Source organism: Pholcus phalangioides, unplaced genomic scaffold, assembly GCF_987345545.1.
Source record: "Pholcus phalangioides strain wild (caught in Gottingen) unplaced genomic scaffold, Ppha-v1.0 ptg000017l_1, whole genome shotgun sequence".
NCBI classification, from domain to species: domain Eukaryota; kingdom Metazoa; phylum Arthropoda; class Arachnida; order Araneae; family Pholcidae; genus Pholcus; species Pholcus phalangioides.
Genome location: NW_028301610.1, coordinates 33,635,290 through 33,656,464, shown reverse-complemented (window position 1 = coordinate 33,656,464; position 21,175 = coordinate 33,635,290). Strand labels below are relative to the sequence as shown.

Here is a 21,175-nt window from a genome sequence, read left to right as displayed (position 1 = left end):
GAAAAAAAAAGTTTGAGGTGCAGACTGAATAATGTGTGTTATATTTATAAACATTGCAAGGAATTCTGATGCACATTACCAGCTAAAAATGTTTTTTTATTAACAGTATCATGAGCAATTGTACAAATAAATAAAAACTTCGCAGATGAAAAGAGAGCAGAATATGAAAAGCGTATGAAGAATTGGTATTTTAAAATGTTCCTAGAATACTACTTCTTCCTTCTTCGCTTGATAAAAATAAGGCTCACAGTTAACCGGACAAAACAATGTGCACAAATAAAAATTCATCCAAATGTATTCGATAAATGCTTTTTTCAAGTCAAAGTAGAGAGATACTTTCCGTTTAAATTTAGTTTTTTTGATCCCTGTGAAAGTATTAAACGTTTTTCTTTGTGACGTTATGATAACAATTAGGCAAAATAATATGAATAAAATAAGGATCTCGGTCAACCAGAGGAAATGAATTCTACGCTAACTCGGATACAAGAAACCTCGTTTAAGAGAGACGATCCTTGAACATTTGAAGGAAAAAAAATTATCTAAAGCCCTGACCATGGCCTCTACGTCCTAGGCTAAAGCCTCTAGTGGGGCCCCAGACCAGACTTTTCACGGGCCCCTTTATAGTTAATTTATAGCTTAAAAAAACAAAAAAAAATGATGAGAATCGTCCCCGGCCCTGTCAGCTCCACCCTTGGGAGCATAAACTTTACGCACAACAACAAAGTAGTTATCAAATAAATAGGTAGGCTACTACGCGCACACTGGCAGCCCCCTTACCCGTAACGGGTCGCACTGAGCTTGCGAAAAATTCTTGTCATTGCTCAAACTTTAAATTACTTTATGCTTTCAGATAAAAAGCTGAACCTATGCGGCGCAGCTTTTGTCCTCTCATATGTAGGGTCCGTGATAAGGCAGTTTCGGTTTCAGTACAGCACAGGGTAGATGTTTTCCCTGTTCAGATTTTGAATGCCGGTGATGGGATCGGCCAAATGAGCTTTGTTTACATCAGTGATTCCAGGTGAGCCCTCTGTGGTCTGTCTCGTTCGATAGAGAATTCTATCTATTTGCCGTCAGATCCATGTGGGGCTCTGCTTGTCTCGTACTAATTCATATCAGCTCAGTACTCCCCACTCGGCACTGGACCTGACCAAAGGGACTTTGTTTCCATCCATGGGGTCCCTAAGGTGGTCCCTCTTGTTTCGCTCAATACCTTGTTTAGTATTTACTCATGATCTGCTTGGCGTATGCACTGAAAAGGTTCGGAACCGCTGCTGGAAACTCAAGCATCCAAAGCCGAGCTACACTCACTCCAGCAACTTTTCGTGTTCACGTATACGCTTCGAGGACTTGGCGATTGGTGTAGAGAACATTAAGCTGTCTTCTTTTAGTTACTCACGTTCTAGACAGTTAATTTTTCTTTCTGTGAACAATTTTATAGCACACCAAACTTGTATCCTTTCTTAAAATGAAAATAAGTACTACACCCATTTATGACATGTCTGTATTTACAAATAATACCTTTAACTTCCTCATTTATCACTTATAATTTTCAAACGAGACGATAAAATTTATAAAATTACAAATTTCCAGCTTTGTATACCCGATTTATGAAAATATTTTGCGTCTTAAACCCATTTTTGTCTTCAAATAAAGTTTCCCATCCTACTACGTATAGAGTCAGACTTTCAATAATCCCTCCAGTAATCCGGTGTTTTTAGGCCGGTTTTCTCCGAGCATAGAAGAGCATAGCTGCCAAGTCTCCCGAATTTTAGCTTCATCGCTCGACCTCCCGAAAAGTTCTTGAATCTCCCGAATTTTTACAAAAATCCCTAATTGTCCCTAAAAATTCCCTACTTCATTAAAAAAAATCCCCACTTATGAAAACAATCCCTAAGGAATTTCTTGTGGGGCATGAAGCCTCTTTTTTTCCCCTTTCGAAATCACGTCACACGTTGTAAATGGGGAAATTCCCTTTTTAAGGAAGTTTTACAAACCCTCTGATGGTAACAAGAAAGTTGTTTGTCTTATCGTGCAGGGAAATGGCTTAGCAGCCAATAGTCCTGGATAATTGGATAAGATTATAGTGACGCGCATATGGTCAAAATTTCTTTTGTTGAAGTTACGTACGTGCGATATAACAAAGCATGAATACTGATAAGCAAAAACATATTTAATCACTTTTAAAGATACTTATACCCCAATGAATTTTCTTTCATCAAACGTTCCAGAAGAGGGCCGACTTTTCCTTTTTGTACAAGTTGTGTTACGGACATAAACATCGGTCATGGTGGAAAGAGTGACATCATCACTCATGTGAAATGAAAAAAAAGACAAGCAAGTGTCACAAAAAGTCAGTGTTCTTCAAAAATTGACGGTGTTTTTCTTCATCTTCCAATCATTTTGGGGTCATTCGCGCAGAATATTTGTTCACAGCGTTACTGATTGAACACAATATTTATTTTTACATCATTGAAGTTTTGGCCTCCAATTTCACTACTTTTTTGCGTAGGAATTTTATTCCCAAGGGTTTAACTTCTATGTGTGCAAAATCCCTATTTTAATTTGACTTCAGTTTTTGAGTAGGGATTTTATTCCCTACGCTTTAACTTTTATGTTTGGAAAATCCCTATTGTATTTATTAGGGAGTGGTTTTAGCATAAAATACGGGTTTGCGCGAAAATCTCCCGAATTTTCATTTTCAAAAGTTGGCAGCTATGGAATAGGAAAACATAGTGCGCACATGTTTATGAGCAGAAGTTTGTTATTTAAATAGACTTTTTCAATCAATTTGCAGTAATTCGGCGATTTCGTTAACCCAGTACACCCTGGTGTGATATGTGCCAGATTAGCGAGAGTCTACTGTACTAATAATTCATATCTCTATTAGTTCTAGAAAAATTGAATTCCATCAGCCTTTTTTTTTTTGCTGGTAATTTTTCAGTTTTTCCCCTCAATTTTTTTTTTGCAACACTGATTTTAACCATCCTCATGCCCCGTTACTGAAGACAATGTCCTATTTACAGATCCAAATGGGCTATAGCCCAGGGCGGCAAGTTCCGAAGGTCGTCAAATTTGAGGATTGAGTGGCCAAGAAAATTAGCAAAATGGGAGAAGGGCGGTGAAATGTTTATAACCCTCAAATAAACCCACCTCTGCCCAGACAGCAAGTGACCTAGAGAGTTCGCAAGCACGTGAATGAGCGAAAGCGTGACTTAGAATGTGAATGATCAAATGAGTAACATAAAGAGTGAGGGACCAGTTCAGTGAGTGGCCTAGAGTCAGCTGTCAGAAGCGTATACTGGGCCCTCGGAAAAAGTAATTTTTCTGAGCCCCCTACCTGGCGAGACACGTTTACTTTAAAATTTTTAAACCAGAGGACCCTCTGCATTTGAGGCCCCCGCCCGCAGGGAATGCGTTAAGACGGTATTGTCTAGAGCGTGTGTAAGTAACGAAACAATTACCAAAACCAGCATCAAACACGTGTGTGACCAAAACAGGGTGCAAACATGTAAATGACTAAAAGGTCCGTCCCATGAGAGTTTGCTAGGGGATGCTGGGTAAGATAATTAAAGTTAATAAAAGTCTTTGTCGGACATAAACCACAAAAATAACAGCCGACGTGAAGTAAACCGTACTTGTTCGGTCATCCACAAAGGAAGACGCTCGTTCCTCTGCCTTTGTATTGAAAGCCTTAAAAATTATTGCTTGCCAGAGGCGACCGCAGATCCTGACAAAGACTTTTATTATCTTTAACTTTAATTATCTTATCCAGCGTCCCCTAGCAAACTCTCATGGGACGGACCTTTAAAAGAGTGACTTTAATACAGGTGTACTTTCAGGAGTGGGGGGGCTATAACATGGGATGGAAAATTCGTGGATAAAGTAGTCGAGGAAATTAAACTAGAGTGGAAGGGCGGTGAAATTTTAATAGCCTACAGGTGGCAAAACCGTAAATGCGCTTCTGACTGAACGTCAAAATTACTCTCAATCTCCTAACCTGAATCTCTGGTTCGGTTTCAAATAAACAACTCATAAAGGATGAAAACTTTAATTTGGAACCACCTTAGCACGAGTTTCAGAGAATTACTAATCAGGAAATATGAAATCTTGGATACACGAAATACTAAAAGCTAAATCTTGCTTATTCGAATAGGACGTCAAGATAAAATATGAAAATATAATATTGAAAAGTTATTGAAACAAGTATAGACTGTTTTCGATAACAAGAAATAATTGCATATTTCAATAAAATATGTGGGTACTAATTTGTCTGCATAATTAAGAAAAATTTAAGAGTAAAAAAACTTCCTAATGAAATTCTATTATTGCGCTATTTAAAATAATAAATTTCTTATTCAATTTTGTGCAGACTATATGGTTGTCAAAAACCTATTCAAAAACAGTTTTTCGCCACAGATACGTTAAATAGCAAAAGCTTACTTTCATGCAAATTGGAATGATTTTCATTAATTAATATTTAATTATGATTATCAAGTGCACAATATTAATTTTCAGATTTTTTTGTCTGAAAAGATGGTGGTTAAATTTAATTCCCGCAGAACATCTGACACCACACAATCAATTTTATATAGTGGATTCCACTTATAACGTTCCTCAAGGCCGAAACATGGGAAGAGGAGGTAGGTTTGGTGCGCTGGACCGGAGGGGGGGGGGGCATGAATTTCAACCTTTTACCTGCCCTTTAACATTACAAGGGACACCAAGATGCTGACCAAGCATCTGGTTGCGGCACTGCTCTTAGAACCTTTTCCCGCTTAGTGCGATTCATTTTCGTGGTTCCATCTTCAACTAATGCTCAGACTATAGAGACGTTGCAAGCGGAAAAACGTTTTTCCGCTTAAAACGATTTTATGGCGGTTTTTGGAAGAGCATTATACGCGCGATCCACTTATAATGTTTAATCCAGGTACTTGTTTCAAATTACAAAGGCTTTAATTATTAGACGGGGCCGAGGCCTATATTTTCATAGATGTTATAGAGAAGCTATGTGTGTTCAAATGCTCACCTGCTGGCGCAGGGCTTTTGAGCTACGTTTTCGAGGAGGGGGCTCTGCTGAGATTTTTCATACTTTTAGGCCCCACTATAGTGAATTTGTAGAGTGAAAATCAAAAAATGATGAGAATCGTCCTGAGCCCTGTTAGCCTCACCCTGTGGGGAACCCCCCGTTAATGTCATTATCAGTGAATCCGTAAGCGAATACAGCTTCATTCTCTGGGAAAACCCCAAATGTGCTACAAAAAGTAATAGAATTAATTTTCTTAACACCCATTTATTTTAAAATTTTAAAATTTTTGCTTACTGAAAACAGTTTTTTTTCGAAGACATGGCCATTTTTTGATCCACGTCAAGCTTGCGGGTTTCAGGACTGAATTTAAAAAAAAAAAGATAAAGGGGCTAGAAAACGATGATTCATCTTATTGTATGGCTTGTGCTTTATTGCGCGTTACCAAGAAAACTGAAGAGTGGTTTTTTTTTTTGCCTCTCTACACGAGCCCTTAGGCGCTACGGGGTATGTTGCAGCGAAAAGGCAGCGTGACAGCCGAATCATATGGAATCCCTGTAGAACCTTGGTGGGGATACAATTGACCCTCCTCCGGCTATGACTTCTTTATTTTTTCGACCTTACCAGCAGAAGAAATCTCAAGGTGGAACTTGGGGAACAAATTTTAGGGAAAGGAACTTTGAGAAGAAAAAAAGGAAATTAATTAAAAAAAATTAAGGATTAATAAAGAAAAAAAGTGAGGTAACTGGAGTCATGTTTGCTTGAAGGCTCTTGGGGGCGATTGCCCCCCCCCCCCCCCTGGATCCGCCACTGATTTTGGGACAGTTCGTTGACACTATAACATTGCTTTTTAATTTTCAGCTTAATGTTTAACATTATTTTTTTGACAATCACTCGTAGCTAGATTTTTATTATAAGCCATACTCCTTATATCAGACTTTTACTGTCATTACTGTCTAGAATTTTAACAATCTTGTCCACACACAAAGATTTTAGGAGTTGTCCTGTAAGACTCAACATTGTTTTAATTGATTTATGGGAACTTTTGAGGCCTGTTTTTAAATCAATTACTATTTTGATTATTTTATTTGTATTTTCTATTAAACACATTCCACTTATTTTGTAAAACATGGAAAATATTTTCTGGCTTTTTCTTCATTCATATTTTTTTTTTTTTGTTTGCAGATGAGCAGTTTCTTCTTAATCGACTAGCAAGTGCAGTGATAGACATATATGCTATGGTGGCTGTTTTGTCAAGAGCAACAATGACCCTTAACAAAAATTTGCCTTCTTCTGAGTATGAGAAAACAATTACAAATACCATCTGCAGTGAAGTAAGTAAAATGAAATGTAATCTGTACATGCTGATAAACACTCCAAAATATAATATTTTGTACATTTACCACTTTTTCTGGGTGATGAAAGGCATTCTTGCTAGTTATTACCACAGAAAATACCACATGTTATGAATTTACATGACAAAAGATTTGGTCAAATTGGAATAGGTCATATTTTTGAAAACATTAAGTGAAAAAGATTTTTTTATAAGGAATGCAATGCTAAGATTGATTACATATGCAATAAACCCATTCATAAATTTAACTTTTTCAGTAAAAACCTTAATATTGAACATTGTTTTTTTTTTTTGATGATTAATTTGCATAATTTTGTTAAGATAGTGATTATGGACATATAATCACTCTGGGGTCTTTCTATTATTGTGTTGTACTCAGAAATTTCAGTAAATCAGTCTGGATATTAAATTTAGGCTCCAAAAAAAGCTTTCTGGGAAAGCAAATATTAAATTATGTTTCAAATAACATTAATATCTTTATTGAAGATTTCCAAGAATGGAAATTTAGTGTTAATAAAAATAATTTGAGTTCATATCATTATAGGCCTGAATTTAAAAAAATAATTAGGTAATTTTTTAAGGCTTTTTGAAGAAATTAAAAATATTCATGAAAAATTCATTATCACTGTCATAGGTATAATAATAACTTTGCAATTATTTGCAAGTTATTTTATAAGAACTTGTTGCTTAATTAATACAAAAATATTAATGCATATGCTAAAATAGACCATTGAAAGAGATAGATAATAGAAATCAGGTTTTTTTTTATTAAAAGCTTAAGGTGGATAACTTTTTTGTCTTGTTATCCATATTTATTTGTCACTATAAAATTTCCAAAAAAATCTTATTAAATTTAAATTTGTCACATGTGGCCAACAACTGTTACAATAGAGATGGTAGTAAAATATTTTTTAACGTCCTAAAAAATATTTTGGTCAAAGTAGAGTTGAAAGGATCCATATTTATTATCAAAAACAATGAGAAAGTAATGAATTCTTTAAGAAATTTGAAGATTAATATCATTGAAACTTTTGACTTCGAAAATTTATTTACCAATATTCCACATGAAAAAATTTTAAATGTTTGCAAAAAATTATATGACAAATATAAGAAAACTTACTTGTCACCCGCAGCTTCGTTTGTATAGATTTGGTAATCTGAAATTACTCGGCGATGATTCCCCCCACATAACATTTGAATCCCTCATGACCCCCGGGGGATGAATTTTCTGAAATCCTGTCTTGGGTATCTATATTATGAAATATAATACTGACAAAATTTCATATTTATGACTTCAACGATTTTGGCTCACAAGGAAAGGGTCCAAAGGTGTCGTCCTCAAAAAAATTATGAAAAATTAAAAAGTACATTTGTCTCACCCAGAAGCACATAAACAAAAAAATCAGCGGCAGCAAAAAATTAGTACAGTTGGCTCTGGCGCTTATATAGCGATATCTAAAAAAATGTTCTCTCTATTTCCCCTTCGTTTTCTGTTGAATACTAATCGAGAAGAAAAAGAACGGAAGAGAAAATAAAAGAAAGCGATGGGAAACAAAAATAGCATAATGCGTAAGCAAACAAACCCTTTTAAATTTAGCACTTTCATGCACGTGTTTCCTTCTTTCCCTTCCAACTTCTCTCTTCTAGAAACCAGTTATTTCACTCTTTTCCTCCCTCTTTCTTCGTGTATGCTGTACCTGATTATATGTTGCTTGAATGACATCACTAACACTCTTAGGTTGTGGGATTTTTTGTCATTTTTGGCCTCTATTAGCATTCAAAATATTAATAACAATTTTTTTGATTGACCTATAATAATTCTGCCATATATTTTAATGAGTGGTAATTTTTTTTAAACTTTTTGAGGATGATACCTTTGGACCCTTTTCCTTGTCAGTGACGATTGCTCAATATAACCTTTGAACCAATTCCCCCCCAGGGGGTTTAATTTGGAAAAGCTCTTCTCAGTGAGTCTCCACATTACAATACAAAAATACTGACCAAATTTCATATTTCTAGTGTTTATATATCACCGTGATTTCCTGTATGACCCTATTGAACCCCTTATGGGTCGAACTTCGAAAAAGCCTTTCTTTGTTGATCTTTACGTCATTAAACAAAACTTCCGACCAAATTTCATGAATGCTACTTTTGAACATCCGTATGAACCCCTTCTTAGTTAGTTTTTCCTTCATAAAATAAAACTTCTGATAAATTTCATGAATATAGCTTCAGCAGTTTTGGCTAGTCATGATTTCTGTTACCTTTGAAACCCCTTATAAGCCTCTTAGGGGCTGAATTCTGAAAAATCCCTTCTTAGTGAGTTTTTACGTCATGAAACAAAACTATTGACCAAATTTTATATTTTTAGCTTCAGCGGTTTCAGCTCAGTGATGATGAGTCAGGACATATTATATATAGATAGATAATTAATTTTGATAAATGTCATTAGAATAATTTAATAAAATTTAGCATCTTTGAGAAATACTTGTATAATGGTATAAATGCTTTACCCATGGGCACATGTTTCTTTGCAAACATCTTTTTACATTTTTTTGAAACTAAAATCCTCGCTAAACATCAATTCATGGGTTTTAGATACATCAAAGACGTTATTAACTTTAACTTTGAAAACTTTCTGGAATTAAGTGGTGAAATACATCCTTATGACACTCGTGATTTGACACTCAAGAAAACCAATCATGATGACCTTACAGCTGATTTCCTTGACTTAAAAATTTGCCTGTATAATGGTATTGCCTATATCAGAATTTTTGATAAAAGAAAGGAATTTGAAGTTAACCTTTTATTTAACTTCAACTCCAATATGAGCATTATAGAATTTTTTAAAAATATTTTTTCACTCAACTTTCAATAATTAGGAAAACATAACAATGCAAATGATTTTGTTAAAGCTTTTACTGTTTTAACAAACATCTTGAGTGGTAACTGCTTTCAATCTTCCTTTATGGCAACATTTCTCAACTTGTGGTCCACTGTAGCGTCCTCTATAAGCTACGTCCCGTGATTCTTGCATCCATAATATAAGTCACAGGCGAACTCAAAGAAAACATTGGCACGAATTCTAGATTAAATCATTTGTTTTAATGCACAACTCCATATTATTAAGTTACGTTCATTAGTTAATTCAATTCAAATTTTACAGTATATACAGTAGCCATGTTCTCAATATATAAACACGAAAGACCTCACCCAATTATGACAGCGACAATCCACTCAGTCTAAGAGAATCCTGGTGACTTCTCTGAGGAATCAGACAATAATATCGGGAAGATCACGATTCGCAAATCAGCACATCAAGGACACGGCACACAAGGAGATTAGATGTTAGTTGACAGAAAGACGACACACCAAAGACCACTAGTATGATCTCATCATATGAAGATGACCACCACTCAAATACCATAGACGCATTACTCTGAGGAAAACATGATTACAGGAAGTCGACCAACCAGAATATTATATTACATTTCTGAAGTTGTTTAAACATTGTTAGTTATTTCAACATCCCATGATGTTAGTTGGTTACATTGAAGAGCACCAGCGCTCTAGGTTTAACGTAATACGCGATAACCCATATGATGTACATAGGAAGAATGAATGCGATGCTTAAACTTCAGCCAGGAGTATTTTTAGCGCGGAGAACAGGTTTATCGTCGGACCAATCGGCCTACCATACGATCAGTCCTTCAGCGCACGGATAAATAGATAACGTCACTCGATGGATTTGCATATGGAGACATGGCTTGCAATTATCGGAACACCATTATTTTTCTTGGATGGCAACAGGATGGAGGAAGTTGGTCAGGCTTCTTCCATTGTTTACATGGCTATGGTAATTTGAGATCGTGAAATTATTATGATGGAATGGAAGTCTGCGGGTATCTCCACCCGTGAGAAAAGGTATTTAAAAATAGTAAATACATATCATATATATGTATATATATCAATACAGTAAAACACGCAATATAAAACAAATACAAATTATACAAAAAACAAAAATCCTGCGGCTCGACTGGGTTGTCTCCCGGGGTCCACTTCATGTTAAGGTTAATGGAACACTAGCCCCTGGGGCGATATGTTACACCACAACGATGGCAATGCAGGCCACTTGATAAAATTATTCATTCATTGTAATATCCATATGGATTTAAATAAAATTAAACCTTCATACTTAAATTCACCATAAATCATCAAGAAGAATGCAGGAAATTGTGATCTTAAATTTGGAATATTAAATTTTGCCAACAATTCCAATTTACTACTTTAAATGCAATTTGCTAATTACTGCTAAAATTGCTGAAAAGAAAGGAAATAAAAAGCTGCTGCTGCTAAATCGTGGTTAACAAAAATCTTTAGTATTTCACAAAAAAAAAGTCTGTGATGACCAGATTTCATTGACAAAGATATGGTAAACTGGAATCTTAAATAATAGGCCCAATCTGTAAAATATAGGAAATCGTCAATTGCCATCAAAAAGCATTGCCAAAAGTAGGTACGATCACCGATCACAATTAAAATTCAATTCACTTTCTTATGTAACAAAATGAAACAATATAGAAAGATGAGAAAAAAAATCAGCCAAGGGGTCTGGAGACCCATACTGGTTGATACATTGCAAGTTTATAATGAACACTTACTTATTAGTGAATAATATGGAATAATGGAAAAAAGAAATAAAATTTAAAAAATGCAAAAGGGGGGATTGAAAACTAAAATTTGTAGTTTTTTTTTATTGTTTTAAAAAATTCTACAGATCTTCCTGAACATTTTGATACCTCACTTTTTGTTCTACGAGCAGTAGAAATCCAGATATATAGGAATATGTGTGACATGAAATTCAAATTTCACAAGTTTAACAGGACTTAGAGCCACATACCTTCATGTTTACCTCATAGTTTGCGTTCGTATGCGTTTGTTATAGACTTATTCTACCCCATCTACATTCGAATTCACTCTTGTGAATCTTTTTTCTTCATTGAGTTGAAGGAAAAAACTGTTACTAACACTTTTGTTTGTTTACATATGCATTTCATACACGTGCCTCGGCGAGTCTATCGTGTTCTTTTGTGTTATATTACAATTTAGTTTGCAATTATTTAAAAATTATTTTTTCACGAGTGGTTATTTGTTGGTGTAGTTATTGTTCAGTGAAATAACCCTTTTTAATTGTTCATATTAGAAACATAAAGTATATAAGGTACATGAACCTAGATTGTGTGGTGGTGAATGTGTTGAACATACTAAAAGATTTCGAGTTATGTGTATGCAACGGTTCATATCTTCAATGAATATTATCAGTGTGATTACAATCTTGACGAATATAAAACCATTTTCATGAAATGGGGGGAATTTTTCTATTGAAGTATCACTGAAAACAATAGAGGCAACACAAATTCATATTTACGTGTAGTATTGTTGTACGCGATTTGTTGTGAATTCCTGTATTGCGATATTGTGGTGATGGGCATCATAAATAAGTTTACACCTTGTGAATGAGAAAAACCTGATTTTCAAAAGATTTTTCTTCCAATCATAATGTGTTATGCACACACTTGCATGTCTATGTAATGAGATTTATTGTTGATGGTTGTCGAAAACTTCACTCGTCTACTTAAACTTTTGCAGACTTTGGATAAATTTTTTAGTGCTTATTTTCTAAAAAAGTATAATCATGTTTTTTTGTATCACACTTACCACAAAATATATTCATACTAATGCCACAGTTTATATTAAAAAAAACCAACAACATTGAGAATTTTTTTTTACCACAAAATCAAAAATCAACAAGTCCTCGACTATTATGTCAACTAATCTTGTCAGTTTTCTTGGGTTAGTTGCTAATTTTTCTCAAATATTATTCACAGAACACATTAAATGTATAATACGGACTGCAAAATAAATTCAAGTGAATTTTTTGCCTCGTTAATTCCCCAATCTGTTGCTTTTTTCAACTCATTGCGTGGCGGGCATTTGAAGCGGCAGGCATCTCGAAGCATTAAAATAGCAAATTAAAGTATGAAAAAATGATGGCAATATTAAAAACCGATTATATTATTGAACATTGAGGCTGTTCTCATGAATCTATGGTATTGGGTTTGAGAAAAAATAATTTTATCAAAATTCATACTTCAAAATCTTTGAATGCGTTTTTCTCAAAACATCAATTCTTCTCATTGCGCACGTGATATCTCATGAACCGTGTTTCCTATTTCCATGAAATTTGTCAGATATATGTCCCTTACCTAGGCGCATAAAATAAACTAGAATGGTAGACATCCCTCTCTCTCTCCATCAAAATTGTTATTCAAATTTGAATTTTGAAAATTTTATAAAGTTTCTTAATTTTTAAAAATACTTTCACTTCACATATCTTAAAGATCCTAGTTCATTGCATTAAACAAACATTTTAGGACAAAAAACAATTTTTATGCAGAAATTTAAATTTGGGCAGATGAAATTGCACGCGCAGTGGTGGTGTATATGATAATTTTTGAATTTTTTTCAAATTTTGCTTGTCAACAAAAACCAAAAAAATATTTTGTGAATTTGATGGATGCACATCAAATTATACATACTTTAAATGTGATCCTCAAAAATTTGAAGAAATTGGGTAAATCAGAAATTTTTAAATATATGTTACATTTTTCTGCATTTCTCGACTTTCACGGGTTCTGTGGCCCTTAATATGAGAGGGGGGGGGGGTATCAAATATCAAACAAACTTTCGCATGATTTGTTGTATTTTTGGCAACAGCAAAGAACTTTATGAAATATACATTGCATGGTTTTCTCAGATGAGTACAAATAACAAGAATCAATATAATGTTGGAATGTGTAAGATCAAATAGATTCATAATTTAATTGTATAAGGAGCATATGACTCAAAAGAAACTCCCAATGTCACTGATTGAAAAAAGATATTGCTTTGTCTCTTTTGAAAGGTAATAAATTGGTAATATTAAGGATATCGGGTGGCAAAATTTTTGGATAAGGTAGGTCAAATGCTTCTTTAGAAGAGTTTTGTCAATAAGTGGTAGCGAGTATATATTGTTCAATCTATTTGAGAAACAAGAACTATTTCAAGGCAAAGTAAATTGTCATTTAAAAATAATTACAGTAGATTTGTAGCAGTAAAGCTGATGTAAGGGAAGGATTCCAAGACTGTGTGTATGAGAAAAAGTTGTTTTGAAGGGTTCTTTTTTGAAAGTTATTTTTTGGACTTTCATTATTACTGGAAGATTTGAAACAAAGTCACCACCCTAGATAGCCAAACCATATAATAACATAGGTGCCAATTCACAGACTTGAAAAATCTGTAGTTCATCCCATGATGACACATTCTGCATCAAACAAACTTTAGAAATTTCAATGGGTGACCATATATAAAGCCTGTTTTTCCAGGACGCATTTTTCGCTGTCCTGATTTTTTAGCTATAATTAGCCACTTTGCTTGCTTTTGGCATCATATTTGGCGACAATTACCAATTTTTCGTACTTGAAATCCTGATTCCCCATATTTTTCCTGAGGAAATGGAGTGTCTGAAATTGAAAGGACTGGAAGAGTGTTTTCTTTAAGGATTTTCCATTCAAACAAAGCTTAATTTGATAACTTTTAGAGATTTTTCTATGAAGATACAAAAAATCTGAAGAATTGGATTTCCTGCCAGAAGATTTTAATAAGGCTGGAAAATCTGAAGTATTGACACCTATGTAATAGTAAGGGATGAAATAATGAATAATAAAGTGTTAACATGAACGAGTGATCTATATGTAATTTACAAACTATTACCTTAAACCATATAAAGTTTATTTTGAAAATATTTTAAATGAGTTTTTTTATCATGATCATTTTATGAGGTTACAATCAATATGAATACCTAGATATTTAATCGTGGAAACCTGTTCGAGACAGTTACAAGTAGAAATATTTTGGCAATTGTGGAATATCAGATTAAGGTTGAAGTCTATTAGCTATAGAAGAGAAGTACATAAACTTAGTTTTTGTTACATTTATTTGTAAGTCATTACTGATAAACCAATTACAAATTATCAATAAATCAGTGTTCATCAGACTTGCTAGTGAATAATTGTCATCAGTTGAATAAAGTAGTACTGTTATCTGCAAATGTGATGATTTTTTAATATATTAAATACAGGGTTCCCAGCAAAATCTGCTTGATCATTTCCCTGACCAAATGCACGTACACTGTCACACGCATATATAATTCTAAACCATCTAAAATCAGTGATTCCCAACGTGGGCGATGGAATGTTCCAGGGGGCGGTAGAAGCTACAGGTATAATATAGGATCATATGGGTTAGATTGTGTTGGGTGAAAAATTTCTGAAGGGTGGTGATGGGCCAAAAAAGATTAGGAAACTATGCTCTAAATTATAGTCGACCCCCTACCCCGTATTTGTGGGGGTTACATTCTGGGGGTGGGGAAAATATGGGAAATTGCAAATAACTGAAACCATAGATTTTTTGTTTATCTTGTTTATTGAACATCATGAGAAGAGCAGGGTAACGCAAAATTATAAGGAAATATAAACAAGGGTGCAGCGATTGATTGTTGATGTTTTCTGAAAGAACATTGTAATTTCTGTTTGCCGTTTCTTCTTCATATCATCAAGTATGTTGACAAGACTTCCTCTACCAATTTTTCTACATGTGAAGAACGTAATATAGAGGGGATCTATATCATGAAAATCATCTGGTGGTGAGCCACAGCAGCAACTGACTTACTTTCGCCAAGCATAGGCAATATATATAATTTTTTTTTGTATTTTCGGAGCATTATCAGTAGCACTAGACAAATGAGCCATCCTAAACAGGCACAACTCGAATTTTGTAAACAAAACATGTAAATGACGATTGCTGAGGAAAAAATCCAATAAAGGGAAAAAAAAACACAAATACGGGAACAGCGAATACGGGGTGGGGCGACTGTATATCATTTCACGGTAATACACCATTGAAAAGCACATTACAGACAGATGCTAATATTTTGCCGCCACCACCACTCCTTACAAAATCAAACGATGTATATGATCTTGTACACAACACTAGTTTCCTTGGAAATTTCACAGAGATAACTGAATTCAAATCATTCTTCAACATCTAAAGGTTAAGGGCCCTTTCACACGGAGCAGATGTGGACGCAGGTCCGGAAGAAGTTTTAACAATTGGTATATACAGAGCATTTCAGACGATGTGGAATGCACCCGCACCTTTGAAGTGTTCATGTGGGTTCGGATGGCATCCGCATGTGTCAAAACCTACGTGCGGGCTCCACATCCGCACATACAAGTATCGTACATTAGGTTATTAGGAGCTATTCACACTGGGAAAATTAGTCCACATCTTTGGCTACTTTTTCAAGATGATTTTGCATGGAATTTTTTAATTATTTGACATAAATATAAAAACACCATATGAAGGTCCCTGTGCATCAATAGGATGTACCCACATATATGTCTATCCCTCCATTTCCTTCTGAGATAAAGGAGATATAGCAACTTTAACTGCCTTTTGTCCATACTTTACAATTTTATATAATAAAACCTGCCAACAACGAACACTGACGGGACCAAAATTATAAGCCGTTCTGTAATTCATTACGAATATAATTAACTGAATACTTTAATAACTTTTAAATTTTTTCTTTTTAAATTTTTAAAATTATTTTAAAAATATAAATATTTAAAATTGTTTTAAATATTTATTTATTTTTTATTTTTAAAACTAAATACTTTTATTAAACAACGTTATCCATGTATGGCGTTCACTCAGGGCTGGATTAACACGTTTGAAAGCCCTAAGCACTTGAATAGTTTTTGGTGTGTGTGTCCCACCCCCAATACCTACATATATATGTTACATGATATTGAGTCTATAAACTTAAAAAAAAATGTGACTAATCTAAGGATGGGATTTCACTGTAAAAGTTTTATGAAAGTTATTTTATAAAACTTGAAACAAAGCAACCAATAAATTTATTGGTTACATTCGAGAAAATGCAACCGATCAGCTTATTGGTTGCATTTGTAAAAGAATTATAAAATTTTTATAGTGTAATCCAGGCTTAACACAGAATTGTGATGTGAATATTTCTAAGCACAGACATTTTGAAAGTCTCCACCCCTCCCCCTTTTTCTACTTGCAAAGTCTTTAATATCTCCTGATTTTTTTTTTGGAACATCATTGGATGTGTTTTTGGAATTTTTTTTTCATATTTTCTAAAAAGACAGATCTTAGATTTTTTTTCAAAACCTTTTGAAAATATTTTGAGATATGTTCTCCCATTGACTAATTGTGACGATCAAACTGAAAAGGCATCTTTATGTTAAGATTAAACTATTAAGATTATTCTATGGGGCTCTAGATTAAACCAAAGAATAGCTCTAGGCTGCCTATGAGCACTGAATTAGGGGTGAAGGAGAAAAATAATTACAAAAATTGGGGAAAAAAAGTTTTTATGCACAAATTTCAAACTAAAGATTTTTTAGAACTTTAGTGCTCGTGTGAAAGGGCATGCGGATCTGGACCCACGTCCGCTCAGTGTGAAATGGGCCTAAAGGTTCTCTACCCACAGGCAGGAAAAAAAAAAGAAAATAAAATGTTTTTTCAGAAGAAATGGAAAAGAAGTTAAGCGCTGGTATATTGGCTTTGCTTTCAACAATGGAAAAAGGAGGGTCTCTCCACTTTAGATCCCTTCATCTATTTACTCAGAGGGCAGATTGTTTCTTGGCCAACATTGTAAAATCCCACTCTTCAACTGATAAGACATTTCTCTCAGTAGGGGATCTGGAGGAAAATGCTGATAAGGAATTTTTTTTCCTCTCCCTGGGGACCTGAAAAATAATCTTCCATGGAAAAAAGTGAAGGTAAACCATTTGAATGTAGATTTATCCTCTGACTTTTCCCAAGTATTTAGAATTTTCCCTGACTTTTGACAAATATTTCATATTTTCCCTGACCGTTTTCCGATTCCCTCTGACTTTCCAGGTTGCTGGGAACCCTGTAAATAACAATTGATCCAGAACAGAGCCCTGAGGTATTCCTTTGAGTATTTCCATTGGGTTACTAAGATTATTTCCAACTTTAATATTATTTGAGATCTATGACTAAGATACACAATTAATTTATATGCATTACCTCCGATTCCAAAAATTTAATTCATTGAGTAAGATTCGACGTTCGACACTCAATTGCTTTTTTGTGTCCAGGAAAATGGTAAGTCTTTTTGGATGCATAAATTTTTTCAACAATATACACAGTGAATGTCAAAAATGCAGTCTCTGTGTTTCTGTTTGGAAGAAAACCGTATTGATTAATAGAAAATTTTTTTTATTCTTAATGATTATTTCAAAAAGCTTTGAAAGTGATGATGAAACTGAAATTGGTCTAAAGTTGTGAAATCATTTGGATTAACATTTTTATGAACTGGAGTTACAACTGCTAATGTTAATGATTCAGGAAATTTGCCATTTACAATACAATTACTTATTAAGTTTAAGATATCTGAGGAAGATCCAGTAGTCTTAATAATTTCTGAAATTTCTATCGGGAAATGTTGGAGGGAAGTATATTCAGTTGTCTAAAGTTGTGAAATCATTTTGATGTATTTTAATTGCGAATGATTTTTTTTGTTTGAAGATTGGCATCACCTTTCGCCGCTGTGGTGGTCGAGTGACAGACTCGCATCACGAGGATCCGGGTTCGAACCCCACCGGCGGCACAGTGGTGGTCGGCTGAAGTTGGTTTTCTGTGATTCTCAACTTCAAGGCGCGAATGCGAGCCGATCTCCCCGTTAAAAAGTCTCGCCACAGAGAGCAACAGGCCTACAACGTTACAAATATTCAGTCATTACACTTAACTCACAATTTGAAGTATAGATGGCAGCACTGAAATATCAGACACAACACTAATACAAATACCACGCCACAACAGGCAAATTGCCCAACGAGGTGACTGACTTAAGAACATCATGGATCCTCGAGCCATTTTTTGGAGGCCCTACCTACTACTGCTACACCACACATGCACCCTCCCCCCCCCCCCGCGGAACCCCCAACAAATCGGTACATGTGCGTGTACGTGTAGTGAAACCTGACGTGAAGTTTTTTTGTTGTTTCTCTGTAATGCTTTTTATGTGTAGTGCTGCCATCTGCCACCAGTTTTTCTAACTATGAGTGAAGTGTTATGATTGAATGATTTATCGTTGTAGGACTGTTGCTCTCTGTGGCGAGACTTCTTAACGGGGAGATCGGCTCGCATTTGCGCCTTGAAGTTGGGAACCACAGAAAACCAACTTCAGCCGACCACCACTGTGGGGTTCGAACCCGGATCCTCGCATCGCGAGTCCATCACTATAACCACTCGACCACCACAGCAACCAACACTAGCTACACACTCAGACTGTTTGGAACAAAGTGAGTGCACCTGACTCTGCCATGAAGCTGGGCTGGAAGAGATCTCGGCAATCGGATAAGTCTGGTGGCAGAGACCCCTTGGCGTTCATTGGCATCACCTTTCCTGTCATTTTTGTTATCGATTATCACTGATTAGAAGACAATGTCGTTTTTTCATTTTGTAGCCATGGAGCAGTTCAGTCAAAATCGGGGAGTGCTATGCAGAAACTGTCCGCAAACTTTGATCTTTGGACGTAACAATGCCCTTACCGTAACAAGTTTTGAGGTTGGTACAGAAATTCAAAGAATCTGTATCAGTTGCAACCAGAAAATCGCCCGGTTGAAACTATAAATGTTAGAACACAGTTTTATCATAATTTCTCAACAACTAGATGAGTGCCTGCAGAGAAAGTGGAGGTGGACATATGTTCGATATTGTTTTTCATTATTAAATCATAGTATATGTTGAATGAAATCATAAAAACGTTTATTTAGATTTTGGCTCATTTATTACATTTTTAAAAACTGTGTACTTTATGAAACACTCTTTATGTGAAATAAATATAATTTTTGTCACAATTATGATAAAATTTATATTATGAAAACACTGTGTTCACGACTTTAATAAATATTATTAATTCAAATAAGTATCTAGTATCTTTGAATAAATTGGACAAATGTATAAAAAAATCAGAATGAAAATTACAGGGATGTCTGGTAATACTGGACATAAGTGGTGTATCAAATTTTTTAAGGTATTTTACTGGTCCTTGTTTTTAGCAAGGTTGAAAAAGATTGTTTTATGCGATTTAAAATTCACCCACATTACGAAGTTGATCATTATTGTAGTTGATCTGTTCACGACTTTTTCTCTTATGGAATATTAATTCCAGGAAGGATTGTTAATTCTGTTGTAACTTTTCAATGAACCATATCTGTTTAATGTGGTAGCGTTTTTAAATAAATTTATTGTGTAACTGATTACATGTTTTTTATTTTGCTGTTTTTCATATTTATCATGGTTTTATCGCTTCAATGCTCTTGGGCTTCCACACCTGGTTGTGCAAAACATCAGGGATGAAAACATATGTCTCTTTTTTCAGCTTACCATCATCAGAAATGTTTTTGTCCCAATGTCTGACAAAGGTTCCCTTTGAGAAAGATCTCATCGTTTCAATAATTCAATTTTTTTTTTGTTAGTCTTTGTTCTAATTTTTCATTTGTGTGTGTGTAATATATATATAATTTTTTTTTTTAGGCTTCAGAGCGAGTTTCTCAAAATTTAGATATGTTGAAGTCCAGTGAAAAGCTTTCAACTTTCAAGAATATGTCCCAAGTAGCTGAAGAAGTTTGCAGATATAGTGGACCACCCCAAATGAATCCACTTGGTTTTTGAGTATAATCAAAAAACTAAAAATATAAGTTTAATAATTTTTCAGTGTTTTATGATATTTCAGTTTAAAGCCATGTTTATTGTAGAAATGTTTCAGAATTTTTATATCATTTAATAGTATTGGTACTTATTGTTTTTATATGACTCTTCCCCCCTCCCAAAAAAGGAAAAAAATGAGATCAAAATGATACAAAATAAGTTTTATAAGTTAAGAAAATGTAAATTCCTAAATTGTTCTACACAAAAAATGTATTTTTTCTACTCATGATTCTGTATTATATTTTTTAAGAGATGCAAAAATTAGGTTCAATAAAATATTGAATAAATTGTAGAACATTTATAAAATCCTTAAATGGCATAATAAAAAATCTATACAATCACATCATGGAAATCTGTCATTTCTTTTAAAACTGAATTTACATGTTTGCTTACATAAGTGACTCGTGAATTATAAATGCACAAACCAAATAAATGCTGAAGCAGACAATGCAATGTACAAATACGGAAATAAGATCAAAGCAAATGGACAAAAATTTTGCTTACAAGTTGTCAAAGTGTAGAAAAATCAAAAAATGAGGATTGTCCTGGACCCCCTGGTCTAGTCATATCAGTTCTACCCTTGTGGGATGGAGGGACATCGCTAAAGTTTAGTGACCTTTTCTCGTGTGGTATTCTATGCAGAGCACAGACAGATTTATAGCTTTGGCAAAATTTGAATAGCCTGCAAGCAACATTCTTCTCAAGTTATAATTCAATATTCTTGACCACCAATCACTCAAATTTGTCACCCCTCCGAACTCACCATCCTGAGTTATAGCTTGCTTAACTCTCCTGTAAATATTCCACTGATACATTTATGATATGTAGGAAACATTCTGGAGCGTCTGTACTTGGCTGGAAGTAACAATTTACATGCCGTATATACTTTTTCTTGGTCAAAAACTCTCCTATATTGGGGGGGGGGGAAG

At 34.4% G+C, this 21,175-nt stretch overlaps 1 protein-coding gene across 1 annotated transcript in view; it reads left to right on the top strand.

Moving 5' to 3' along the window:
* Acadvl (Acyl-CoA dehydrogenase very long chain) overlaps nucleotides 1–20,589 on the top strand; it is a 73,082-nt gene extending 52,493 nt beyond the window's left edge. Inside the window, exons 13-14 of the mRNA XM_089247075.1 lie at nucleotides 6,209–6,357; nucleotides 20,073–20,589. Of these exons, the coding sequence (XP_089103201.1) occupies nucleotides 6,209–6,357; nucleotides 20,073–20,210 (287 nt within the window). The 3' untranslated portion in view covers nucleotides 20,211–20,589. The remainder of the gene's footprint in view (nucleotides 1–6,208; nucleotides 6,358–20,072) is intronic.
* Nucleotides 20,590–21,175: the final 586 nt, after the last annotated feature.